At 43.2% G+C, this 13,934-nt stretch overlaps 1 protein-coding gene across 1 annotated transcript; it reads left to right on the top strand.

Moving 5' to 3' along the window:
• The first annotated feature begins 827 nt into the window (after nucleotides 1–827).
• LOC147633089 (putative glutathione S-transferase parC) lies at nucleotides 828–1,815 on the top strand. Its single transcript, XM_086805792.1, has 2 exons — nucleotides 828–1,229; nucleotides 1,306–1,815. The coding sequence occupies exons 1-2, from the start codon at nucleotides 885–887 to the stop codon at nucleotides 1,678–1,680; spliced, it is 720 nt and encodes a 239-aa protein (XP_086661918.1). The 5' UTR covers nucleotides 828–884; the 3' UTR covers nucleotides 1,681–1,815.
• Nucleotides 1,816–13,934: the final 12,119 nt, after the last annotated feature.

Raw genomic sequence — 13,934 nt, 5'->3', positions numbered from 1 at the left:
AACAACCATCTAGTTAATATATGGTTCAACCATAGCATTTTCACTCCAACCATTCTCTTGGTAGCGGAGCAATCTTCTTGGCCTTTTTAATAGCTCCACCCATTCCCTCCTAGCCTCCACACCTCGGTTTCACCCCACCTCCACACATATATGTGTGTATGTATGTATATGTATATATTTATGTGTGTATATATAGGTATGTATGTATATGTATATATATGTGTATGTATGTATATATATGTATATGTATACACACACATACACACATGTGTATGTGTGTATGTTGTGTGTGTGTGTGTGTGTATATGTATATATATATATACACACATACATTATATATGTTTGTGTGTGTGGGGGGGGGAGAGAGAGAGAATAGCGTAGACATGAAGTGAAGCCATGCCCACTCTGGTGCATGCATGCCGCATGTCACCACCAACTACCATATATGTAGATTTCATTCTTGAGAAATCATACTCTACTAAACAATGCACGAAAATTAAAGAAAGCTATGGGCAGTGGAATTTTCGAAGCACGAAAAAGGTGTAGTGCTGCTATGCGTCGTCATCTTCTTCACTTGATATTTGACCCGGAACCATGGGTGCCTATTGAAGTGGATCGTGTTAATTATTGAAGTTCAGCGGTGCTTCCAGGTCCCGGTTCCTGCTAGCTTTGTGTGTGGGTTATCCGGCCCCTCGAAGCTTTTGTTTTTTATTCGTATCTACGTAAGCATAACCATCATCGTGCGGTCGGTTAGTAGACCGTGAGGAGACCGAGTCCCACACGCTCCACACAATCCCAAATCTCGTCTAATATAAGTGGCTACAATGTAAGCTTGTGTGAAACACTTCATCTACTTGAAGCCTAGCACAGTAATTAGAAAAACCATGTCTGCTGAAGGGAGCGGTGCTAGTGTGAAGGTGCTTAACAACTGGGTAAGCATGTTTGGCATGAGAGTGATCATTGCCCTCAAGGAGAAAGGCGTGGAGTACGAGTATCTGGAGGAGGATCTGCTCAACAAGAGCAAGCTGCTGCTGGACTCCAACCCTGTTCACGAGAAGGTACCCGTGCTGATCCACAACGGCAAGCCCATATGCGAGTCTCTCATCATAGTGCAGTACATTGATGAGGCCTGGCCAGCTGTGGACGGGAAGGCAGCTAGTTTGCTCCTCCCCAAGGACCCTTACCAACGAGCCCTTGCCCGCTTCTGGGCCGACTATCTTGACAAGAAGGTAAGTAAGCTCACAGACAACCCACACACAAAGCTAGCTTCTGCAAACTTTGATGCAAATTTTTTTTTTCTTGCAGATTTACGATGCTGGCATGCACATCTTAAAGAGCCCCGAGGAGGACGCCATGGAGCAGGGAAAGAAGGAGCTCGCTGATTGCTTCGTGACCCTGGACGGCGCCCACCTTCAGCTGTCTGGTGGGGCGGCCCCTTACTTCGGTGGGAACAGCATCGGCCTTGTGGACATCGCCCTTGCCCCTTACATACCCTGGTTCGACGCCTTCCAGACCTTGGGTGGCTTCCAGCTGCCGGACCAAACCCAGTGCCCCCACCTGCATGCATGGATAAAAACCATCTTAGAGTACCCTAGTGTGAAAGACGCCATGACTCTGGCACCCTCTCACAAAATTCTGGAAGTCAGCCACCGGATCAGAAACAAAGTCATCGGAGCTTAGAGTTAGTAGGCAGAGCTTTCAATAAAGTAACGAGAGGTTCTTCTCCTATCAGGAGATTTAGGTGCATAGCTGTGATCAAAGCACACTTCTCGTGTTGTATTGTGTATCTTACTCCAATAAAGTGTACTAAAACTAGTCGTGTTTCTGCCCAGACACCTTGCATCACCACACCACACCACACCACGTTCTTTATTTGGGCAGCTGGAGATCCCTAGAATTATATATTAACTGGAAGTTAACGGATCTACGCATCCAAAATTTTCACCAACACTCAAATTTAGAAATCAACTTTTGATATCTCAGGACACTAAAATTTGCTTTGCTCCCATTTCTTCTATAACCATTGGATAAACAAGTCGGCTCTTGCCCGTCATTCACGGTGTTGACACCTTTCTTTCTCTCTCTCTTTTGCCCTCCCCCCTCTCTCTCTCCCACTCTCTTTGTCCACTCCTGCAGCGGCTCTCACCCATATCTGACGAGGTTGACACCTCTCTCTCTCTCTCTCTCTCTCTCTCTCTCTCTCTCTCTCTCTCTCTTTTCGTCCCTCCCCCTCTCTCTCTCCCCCACTCTTCCACCGCCCGCACTTTGCCAAGTCCCCGGCGGCGGCTGCTTGGCCAAACCCTTTGGGCTAGCCGATAGCCTGCCCAACCCTTCTATGGGCTGGTGGGCAAAGCCTAGGGCCTTTGTTGGCCCCTTGGGGGGGTGGCTGTTAAGATTCAAGCTCGATGTCAATATGTGCCAGCTGTGCTATGTGCTGGCATGTTAGGTAGGAACATGTGTGAGACATAAATGACCGCGTCCAGCTGATCATAATGTGTGGACATTAGCTAGGGTTAGCAGTGTGTGGACACAACTCATAGTGTGTCTTGTGTATTATGGATTATGGCTTTATGCACTGTGTGAGAAGGGAGATGGCTTCCCTTTATGGTTAGGGTTTGCAATATACATTAGGGTTTTCTCTTGTGTGTGTGTCTCCTCTCTCTCTACCTGTTTTTCATCATGGTATCAGAGCCTGGTGCTCTCTATTAGGGTTTATGATGAGTGAGTGAGAGAAGAGGGAGAAGAAGCTGTAAAGAAAAGCTGTGAAGTTTGCCATTGATGCTGTGAAGCTTGGAGCACACCGATTTCTATCAGATCTGAGAGCTTGGCCTACTACCGGGTAAGGTCTACTAAACACCCTTTGAGCAGATTGCAGGTGATACAAGCACAAACAAGACAAATTAGGGTTGCCCAAAGCAAAAAAAAAATCTGGTTTTTTGAAAGCTTTCCATTGGAGCTTGGAAGCCATGATGTATGGTGAAAATAGATACAATCTGGCAAAGAAACATGTATGTGATAAGGATGAATGTATTGGCAACTCATGTGCAAGCCCTACACTGATTTTGGAGCAAATATGCTCAGCAGCACGTTATAGCTCATAAGCAATGGTCAGAAAGAGTATACAAAGTTAATCTGTCTATATGTATTTCGGATGCTATACTCATACATATACATGATGCTGAGAATCCCAAGGATGCATGGGATACATTGGTAAAGCTGTTTGATACAGACACTAGTGCTCGCAAGTCTCAGTTGCGACAACAGATTCATAATGTGAAACGGAATAGAAGGAGCATCCATGATTATGTACAAGAGATAAAGAAGTATGCAGATACATTGGCAACAATTAATGCCCCCATGCCTGATGATGATTTAGTAGACATTACCTTGCGTGGTCTTGGCAAGGAGTATAAATCTTTTGATACATCCATCTCGGTTCGGCGTACAGGTTTACCAGATTTTGATGAGTTGGTTTCACTCTTCTTATTGGTTGAGAAAATCAAACTCAGTGATTCTTTTCATGATGCATCTACTAGCCATGATGATAATGGCAGAAATCAAGCTTTCTATTCACAAAGAGGATTTAGAGGCATGGGGAGATTTGTATCACGTGGCCGTGGGTGGATGGCAGGATAGGTCACCACAATAGAATTTTCAGCCTACATATGGTGCTAGAGGTGGTCGTGGATATACACCTCAGAGAGGCAGAGGTAATCCTCGTGGTAGAGGACGTTGGCAAGGCCAACAACCATCTATGCAAAATGTGGAATGCCATTAATGTGAAAAATTTGGTCATATGGCACGTGATTGTTTCCGCAAACAAAATGATTTCAGAGGGGGTAGAGCACAACATGGTGGACATTATGCACATGGTGGAAATTATGCATCAAGCAGCAATGATGGCAGTGTAAATCACTTATTTGCCATGAAACATGTTGTGGGATCTATGATGTCGAATGGTGAAAATGATGACACTTGGTATATGGACTCTGGAGCATCAAACCATATGACTTGTCATGGTGATTGGTTTGAGCATATGAAGCCTATGGATGTGAAAGGCTATGTGGAGACAGGATATGATACCCAACATGCTATCACACATGTTGGAAGTGTACCATTGGTTATGCATAATGGTGAAACAAAATCTATGGCAGATGTCTTGTATGTGCCTTCTATTACAAAAAGTTTGGCCTCAGCTGGTCAAATGGTGGAACAGGGTTTACAGGTTCGTTTCAAAAACGAGCATGGTTGCTTCGTTGAGGATTTCAAAAAATGGATGTAGAGTCATTGCCAAAGGCAAGAAAGAAGGCAGGTTATTTAAACTGGATGCTAGGATTCCTGAGTTAAAATCAGCCATGTTCTCTAAAAGTCGAAATGTGGTACAGGACATTGACATGCGGCATAAAAGGATTGGACATGTGAATATATAAAGGTTAAAGAACATGCAGACAAGAGGCATTGTTAGTGGGCTGCCTAGATTCAAGTATGATGGGAATATGCATGTCTATGATGCCTGTCAGTTTGGAAAGCAGGCGAGGTTGCCGTTTCCTAGAGAAGGCAACATGTGTAGCACGCCACTTGAAATAGTTCATAGCGATGTATGGGGTCTTGCACAAAACCCATCCATTAAAGGCAGCTTATATTATGTGACTTTCATTGATGATTTCAGCAGAATGACTTGGATTTACTTTCTCAGAGAGAAAAGTGAAGTGTTGGGAAAGTTTATGGACTTCAAAGCTTTTACAGAGAAGCAATATGGCTGTTGGATTAAATGTTTGAGGATAGATGGAGGTGGTGAATACACCTCACATGCTTTTGAGCATTTCTTGAGAAAGCATGGCATAAGAAGACAGTTAACTTGCAGGTATACACCTCAGCAAAATGGTGTTGCTGAGAGAAAGAATAGAGTCATTTGTGAAGTGGCTAGGGCAATGCTTAATGAAAAGAGCATGCCAGATTATTATTGGGTAGAAGCATGTGCTACTACAGTGTATATACTTAATAAGACACCCAAAGCAGCCATACATGGAAGTACGCCAGAGATGCGGCTTACAGGTTTTAGGCCAGACATTGGACACCTCAAAGTATTTGGTTGCATAGCTTATGTACATGTGCCTGACGAGAGGAGGAGGAAGTTGGATCCTAAGGCAGAAAAGTGTGTGTTTGTTGGATATGCACACGATCGCAAGGCATATAAATGTTACAATCCACAAACTAGGCAAGTGGTTATCTCACGAGATGTGGTGTTTGTTGATGAACTTGCTAGTTGGTACAAAGCAACGGATGAGGGTGTCACTGATTCTCTTGATGCTGATGTGCATGTGAACTTGGCACAAGCAAGTTCTATTTCTATGTCTGGGCCAGCAGAGTCTGAGAGTAGCACTGTACGTCCATGGTCAGCAGGATGTTTGAGACATGAGAGTGTGAGCACTGGGAGTAGTACTGTGGATAAAGGGAAAAAGAAAGTTGAAGGAATTGGAATGATAGGTTATGAGTCGTCAATTTCAGAGAGTTTGGATGAGGAACTTGGCATACCAGTTTTACGCACACCTGGTGCAAGGCAGGATAGATATGTGCCACCACATGCTAGAGTGACAGGTGTTCAGAGTGATTCGCATGCATTGCGGAGATCCCAAAGGGTCAGGTATCCAGTTGACAGGTTGACATATCGTGATTTTGCTATGCATTACGCATATATGACCTCTTTGTGGTGAAGCATGTGGAACCTACATGCTATACAGAAGCTATTGGTGGAAAGCATGTATGGGAGAAGGCAATGGATGTTGAGATGGATGTGCATGTGAACTTGGCACAAGCAAGTTCTATTTCTATGTCTGGGCCAGCAGAGTCTGAGAGTAGCACTGTACGTCCATGGTCAGCAGGATGTTTGAGACATGAGAGTGTGAGCACTGGGAGTAGTACTGTGGATAAAGGGAAAAAGAAAGTTGAAGGAATTGGAATGATAGGTTATGAGTCGTCAATTTCAGAGAGTTTGGATGAGGAACTTGGCATACCAGTTTTACGCACACCTGGTGCAAGGCAGGATAGATATGTGCCACCACATGCTAGAGTGACAGGTGTTCAGAGTGATTCGCATGCATTGCGGAGATCCCAAAGGGTCAGGTATCCAGTTGACAGGTTGACATATCGTGATTTTGCTATGCATTACGCATATATGACCTCTTTGTGGTGAAGCATGTGGAACCTACATGCTATACAGAAGCTATTGGTGGAAAGCATGTATGGGAGAAGGCAATGGATGTTGAGATGGACACTTTAGTTCATAATGAAACATGGGATTTGGTTACATTACCACAAGACAAAAATGTTATTGGTTGCAAATGGGTTTACAAAGTGAAATGCAAGTGAGATGGTTCCATTGAATGTCATAAAGTGAGATTGGTAGCTAAGGGTTATGCACAAACCCAAGGCTTGGACTATGATGAAACATTTAGTCCAGTTGCAAAGATGGGAATAGTGAGGGCAGTCATTGGTATGGCTACAGCAAATGGTTGGAAAATGCATCAAATGGATGTGAAAAATGCATTTCTAAATGGTGATCTACAAGAAGAAGTTTATATGGCACAATGAGAAGGATATGTATACCCAAGATATCCCACTCATGTATGCAGATTGAAGAAAGCTTTGTATGGTTTGAAGCAAGCACCTCGTGCTTGGAGTGATAAGATGAGTCGATATCTTATCTCCCTTGGATTTCAGGTTTCTACAGTAGATTCTTCACTCTATGTGAAGAAAACAGATCATGGGATTGTTTTACTTGTCATCTATGTGGATGACTTGATTATCACAAGAGATCATGGTACAGATGTGATGCATGTCAAGAAAGCATTGAGTGGGCAGTTTGACATGAAAGACTTGGGTAAATTGAGATACGTTCTTGGAATTGAAGTGATCAAAGACCATGCAGGTACATGGTTAGTGCAACGCCAATATGCATTGGATATGTTGGCAAAATATGGCATGACAGGGTGTAAGCCAATGAGTATACCTTTGGAGCAGAATGTGACGTTGCAGGCTGATTTTGGTGCAGAGTTGGATGATCCATCTATGTACAGAAAGATGGTTGGTAGTCTCATTTACATGACTATCACACATCCGGATTTGAGTTATGCTGTGGGGCTAGTAAGCCAATTTATGCAGAGCCCCAAAAAACCTCATTTGGATGCAGTGAGACACATTATGCGATATTTAAAGACCACTTCACATTATGTTCTTCTCTATGAGCATGGTAAAGGCTTGAATATACATGGCTACACAGATGCAGATTGGGTAGGTAGCTCGTATGACAGGAGGTCTACTAGTGGTTATGCCTTTAAACTTGGAAGTGCTGTGGTGAGTTGGAGTAGCAAGAAGCAACCTACTCTTGCTTTATCTAGTACAGAGGTTGAATACAGGGGTGCAGCCATTGCTACATGTGAAGGAGTATGGTTAAAGAATCTCTTGGCTAATTTGGGTGAGCCTATTGATGGCAAAGTTGTCATTCATTGTGACAACATGAGCAGTATACAGTTGGCCAAGAATCCAGTTTTTCATGCGCAGACCAAACACATAGAGGTCCATTATTACTTTGTTAGAGAGAAGGTGCTGGATGGTACAGTGGATCTACAGTATGTGAAGACTAAAGAGCAGGTGGCTGACATCTTTACAAAGCCACTTAGCAGGGAGAAGTTTGAGTACTTCTATACTATGCTGGGAGTACGTGGGATGAGCTTGAGGGGGAGTGTTGAGAGCTTTGATAGCCCAAGCTCATCTACATCTTCGTCTATGGCAGTACATCATGAGCTTGAGAGGCGCTTTTGAGATTCAAGCTCATCTACATCTTCGTCTATGGCAGTACATCATGAGCTTGAGAGGGGCTTTTGAGATTCAAGCTCGATGTCAGTATGTGCCAGCTGTACTATGTGCTGGCATGTTAGGTAGGAACATGTGTGAGACATAAATGTCCGCGTCCAGCTAGTCATTGTGTGTGGACATTAGCTAGGGTTAGTAGTGTATGGACACAACTCATAGTATGTCTTGTGTATTATGGATTATAGCTTTATGCACTGTGTGAGAAGGGAGATGGCTTCCCTCTATGGTTAGGGTTTGCAATATACATTAGGGTTTGCTCCTGTGTGTGTGTCTCCTCTCCCTCTACCTGTTTTTCATCAGTGGTGGCCACCTCTTCTTGCGAGCACAATGCAACACATGCATCGTTGCTAACAATGCCTTTAGTTTTAACTTGTTCACTGGCATCATCTCCAATGTCGTATGTCTAGTTAGGCATGTGCTCCTCATAATCGTCGCTTTCTATGCGCTTTAGAATTCTTTTGTTATAGTACATGTACACCAATTTCTCGGCCCTACTTGCAAGTACTTGATTGTGAGTAGTACTATGCACATACTCCAATTTCTTTCGGAGCGTGAATTTGGAGCACATTGAGCAAGCAACTTCATTAAGTACTTACATGATGTCCCGTTTAGCATCCACCATTTCCAAGCTAGCTATTCCTTTGCTAGGTCTTATAGGAATAAATTGCTAGACCTACTTTCCTTCAATCTATACTTAAGAAATTGTTGAACACAACTGGAAGCTACATCAAACTCTATGTACACAGAGTTGAAAACATTGCAGAAATCTTGTAACACCTCCTCATTGGTATGAATGTCTATAGCGACCATACTCGGGATCCAGCAAATAAGCCACACTGTGTAAAGAACTATGATGAGCAGTGATTCATTGTGAATGGAAATGCTTGATCATAATGTTTTTTTACTTTTTGCTTGTTCCCCATGCCTCGACCTAATGTGATGCATGTCCTAATTGCTATTGATGCCTTGTGTACTGCTGTAGGTGCTGCAAACAATGCAGTACAATGTTGCACATGTTGTAACTACTATGATCTAAGCTTGTTAACATTGATTTGATTGCTTGGTATATGTTGGATTAATGCTTGAATTCCTAGAATGCCATGTCACCTATAAACCAACTGGGTGTGCAAGTGGCATTCCCCTCCGCTAAATTGTTTCTAGGTGGTACACCTAGCAACCCTTTGAGTCCTTTGCTGATTCTCCTCCACTGAAACCACTACCCCACTTTGTCTTCTTCTGTCGAGACTGAAGTAGACTGTAGGAGTTGAATCCTTTGAGCCAAATACTTCTCCACTGCTAGAACTGCATGGAAAATGCTAATAAATCTTCTTGGAAAAACCCGATTCACCATTGACCTATCTATGGAATCCTTTCACATACCATCTTCGTCGTTCATGGACCTCTGAACCTCCTAAGGTGATGTTGGAGCCACTTCCGTCTTCTTATGTGGAAGAGAACCCCTTGTTGATGCCAGTTGAAGCCCAAAACTCCATTTACTCCTTTGATGATGGATGTCATTCTTCCCCAGAAGACTCATGAGTAAATCATGTATGCCTTGCAGAAACAAGATGCTTAGACTCACTATCTTTATTGGACTGCTAGGATGATAACCATGCTGATGCAAGCCATGTGCTACCCTATATGCTATGAAAGAATGCAAATGAATGGGTCACTGATGCATGCCTAAGGGGAAAACCCTAAGGATGGCCTTCAATATCTTGAGAAATAGATTTAACTGAGCGGAAGTGACTGTCATGATGCTTTACTGAATGACTTAAGGGATGAGCTAAGGCTGGTTACCCTGTAACACTCTAATACCAATGTGACATGTGAGGGATTTATCATAGTAAGGTAACCTTTGGCTTAACTAAACTTCACTTAGAAACACTTAAGAGAAACAAAATGGTTTCAATGCAAATGCAATGTAGCTATATTGAATGCAATGGTTACAATGAGATCTATGAATAGATCTATGTCTGTCCTAAATGAGTATCCTTCTCGGGAAGAGAGAGATATGTTGAATGATAATGATGACTAGTTGTTCCTTTCTCCAATGCTGAGGCCCACCCTTTGGATTGTTGAGAACTGTGGTGCCAAAGAGCACAAGGAAAATATGGAGTGAGTGTAAGTAGGCACATCACCAAGTGAGAATTATCCCACATGCAAGAGCAAAGCTAAGTTGTACTCTCCTCATATAAAAGGGGGCATTTCAAGCAATGCAAATATATCACTTGCACTAATCTCAAGTCTCTTTATGTATCCAAGCTAGTTCATCTTAGTGGCTAATTGTACTTGAGGGCACCCATGAATCTCTCAGTCATCACATATGTGCACTGATGCAACGCAGCTGTACTGGGGCTACAACACTCCTTCAGCTCTTCATCTCTTTAGCAGCAGCAGCAGCAGCAAACGGAAGCTTTTCGGGAGAGACTGGCCACTTTTCTTTTCTGTTGTTTCCTTCTGTTTGATGTCACGCACGTCTGAGACAGTATCGTTTGCTTCGTTGGCTAGGTGCGACCAAGCCCTTTGTCCTTGCGTTTGTTGCCCGGTCCTTCTTCTTGCTTTGCAATGGGCTTTTTCTTGGCTGTTGGCACCTTCTCTTGTTTCCCTTGTGATGCCTGGCTATTCTCTTGCTTCTTAGCTCCTTCTTCCTTATTTGCTCACGGATTTCATAGGTCACGCTGCTGTGGTAGGTAGCTACTTTCTTCTTGGACTGCTACTGCAAGCAAGAATGATCTTGCTTTCTCTCTGGTGCATAAGGAAAGGCAGACTCCCTGTTTTTTTGCCTCTTTCTTCAGCTGCAATCATAATAAGCTCGTAGTAGCTGCAACTTCTCTTCTCTCTTGTGGCTATGGCAGTGGAAAAACACCTTGTTGCTCTTGATATCCCTAATGAGAAACACAATCCTAATGCAAGAGGAAAAAAGAGAAGATAAACCTAATCCAAAGCTAAATGAAATCTAATCATTTCCTAAGAGCTAGAGAGCCTCACCCTAGCTCTGATACCATGTTGAGAATCATAGATCAAACTCTCCTAAACAACTTCCTAATAACAAGACATTTACCTAATCATAAACTAATCCTACACTAATGAGGCGAGGAAATCTTGGTCGTCAGCCAATTCCTCTCACTAATGAAGAAGAGCTTGACCCCGACGTTTGTAAGGCTCTTCACAACTCAGCCAGCACCCTTCAAAGGTGAAGGGGAGAACTTGGGCGAGGCTATAGAGAAATGGGTTGAAGCAATGGAGGAGTATTTTGATATCACTGGCTATAATGAGAGGAGGAAAATGGCTCTTGCTAGGCTAAAAATTGTGGAAATAGCCAGGGTGGCATGGAGAAACCATTGTGATACCAACCATCGAGATAGGAATACCCAGTCATGGAATGATCTTAAAGCCTATCTAAGGAAGAGATTTTGTCCCCACGGGTTTTTAAAAACCAAGATGAATGAAATTTTAGAGCTAAACCAGGGGAGCAAAACCATCGAAGAATATCACCAAGAATTTGCTCTTCTCCTCAAGTATTCACCACCTCTAGACGAAGAGCAACTCATGGCCAGGTTCATTCGGGGAATGAATGAACCCTTAGACACACTGGTCAAGAATACCAAGCCAGTGTCCATGGCAGAAGCTGTCAGCATGGCAAATGACTTTGCCAAAGCCTTCATCGTCGTGAAAGTCCCGCCAAAGCCATAACTCCCTCATCCTTCAAAAGATTCCAGACACCGGGAAGTTCTTCCAATTTTCCGCCTCTAAAGAGACACCAAGGTCCCAACCAAAATCTGGGAATTTTCTCTCCCCCAAATTACGAGAGTGAAACGAGTTGATGTCTGCTCTTGCCAGCCCATTTTGTGGTTCTCCCTCTGGCTCAGGAAAACGAGGTCATAGTCAAACGGTTCGCATACATTCTGGCCCCATGTATTTCTCAATCGAATAAGGCGCTCGAATCGTTAAGAAATACTGAGACAGGAAGCTTTAGGAATGAAGGAAGACCTTTCCCTCGAAGTACTTTCTCTGGAACTCCGGCTCTCTCAAGAATGCAAAAGGAAGAGCTTCGAAGTGAGAATAGGTGCTTCGGATGTCAAGGGTTTGGGCACCACCTAAGGACTACCCACCATCTCCTTCTGTGAGCCAAGGAATCCAGGGTCCCAAAATTCAGAGACAGACTCCTTCGTAGTATCAGCCCCAATCAGGATCCTCCGTGCCAAAATCAGGATCCCCCTTGCGTAAAAATCAGGGCAACCCCAGAAGAGTGCTAGCTCAGCCTACAGTCTCCATGTAAAGCCGTCTCCGAACTCCCTCCCAAAATTGGGGAAACCAAAGAGAGAGAGTTCCACCTCAGACTGCAGTAGCTAGAGCCCTCACTATAGCTGAGGAAGTGGAGGAAGAAAACGGATAGATCTATGCCACAATAGAGCATCAGGGGAATAACGATCAATTTTCAGTCCTCCAGACTCCAACAGAGTACCAAGGTAAGCAATTCAAGCTTTTGATTGAATCAGTCAATACTCATTCTTATATTTCCCCACGATGTTTGCGTAAGTTAGTCCTAAATCAAAAATAAGGAAAACCTATGCCAGTGGAAAGATTCTTTTCACACACCTTGAGACAGACCTTATTCAGTTTAGTCTAGATGGGAACGTAACATAGTGCCAGTCTAGAGTCCTACCCTTGGGACTCTATGATGGTGGAATCCTTGGATTGGATTGGTTCCATAAGAATCAAGCTGACATTCATTGTTACAATGGAACCATCTCTTTCCTCAACCTTCACAGGAGTAAAGTTCAAGGAATTTGAATTTTCATATGCCCAATGTTGCAATTAATCAAGGCTTCTAAATTGTTAAAAGGGCTTAGAAAGAGGCAAGCTGTTTATGACATTAAGATGAATCCGATAGACATAAAATGCAAGGCTAAAGAACCAGAGTGGTTAAGTGAGTGAGTATGCAGATGTGTTCCCTGAAGAGCAGACTGAGATGCCTCCGTCTCGCGAAGTAGATCATGAGATCGAGTTAACCCCCTGGAGCTCAGCTAGTGGAACCCCGCATGCATACAAAATGCCAGTCCCTGAAGCCATAGAACTTAAGGAATAGTTATGACAATTGCTAGAGTAGGATTTCGTAAGACCTAGTGTCTCACCTTGGGGTGCGCCCATTCTCTTTCAAAAGAAGAAAGATGGAACGTTAAGACTCTGTATTGACTACAGAGGATTGAATCAATTAACAATTAAAAATAAGTATCCTATTCCTAGGATTGATGAACTTCTAGATCGGTTAAGTGGGACCCAAATGTTCACAAAGATAGATCTCAAATCTGGGTACTACCAGATTAGAATCAAGGAACAGGACATCCGGAAGACAACATTCAATACTCGCCATGGGCATTATGAGTTCACAGTCATGCTGTTTAGATTGACTAATACCCCGGTGATATTTAATCTTCTTATGCAGGACATTCTCAGAGAATACTTGGATGATTTTGTTCTTGTCTTCTTTGAGGATATCTTGATATACTCAAAGAATGCTGCAGATCATGAAGATCATGTGCACAAGGTCCTAGAAATCCTAAGGAAACACCAACTCTACAAAAAAGAGCAAGTGTTCTTTCTCTGCTGACCAGGTGGAATACTTGGGATTCATAGTGTCAAAAGATGGGATTTCTTCTTGACCCCGCAAAGATCCAAGCAGTCGTAGAATGGTCAGAACCCAAGACAATAAAGGAAGTCAGAGGATTCCTATGATTAATCAGATGGTATAGGATCTTTATAACCAGGTATGCTCAGATAGCATCGCCTTTAACTAACCTTCTCAAGAAGAGTACCCTTTTTCAGTGGATTGCAATGCATCAAAGTGCCTTTAATAAATTGAAGACAGCCTTAGTAACCAACCATATCCTCAAGTTGCCAGATTTTACCAAACCCTTTGAGGTAGTGGGTTTGCCTTAGGTGGTGCTCTTATGTAGGAAGGTCATGTAGTGGCCTATGAATCCAGAAAACTCTGAACACATGAGAGAAATTATGCTGTCCATGACTTGGAGTTACTCAGCAGCAGTTTATGCTCTGAC

The sequence above is a fragment of the Cibotium barometz genome, chromosome 12 (assembly GCF_041138505.1).
Source record: "Cibotium barometz isolate CiBa-2024 chromosome 12, ASM4113850v1, whole genome shotgun sequence".
Classification (NCBI taxonomy): Eukaryota; Viridiplantae; Streptophyta; class Polypodiopsida; order Cyatheales; family Cibotiaceae; genus Cibotium; species Cibotium barometz.
The sequence above is the reverse complement of the archived record's forward strand: the minus strand, read 5'-3'. Positions and strand labels throughout refer to the sequence as shown.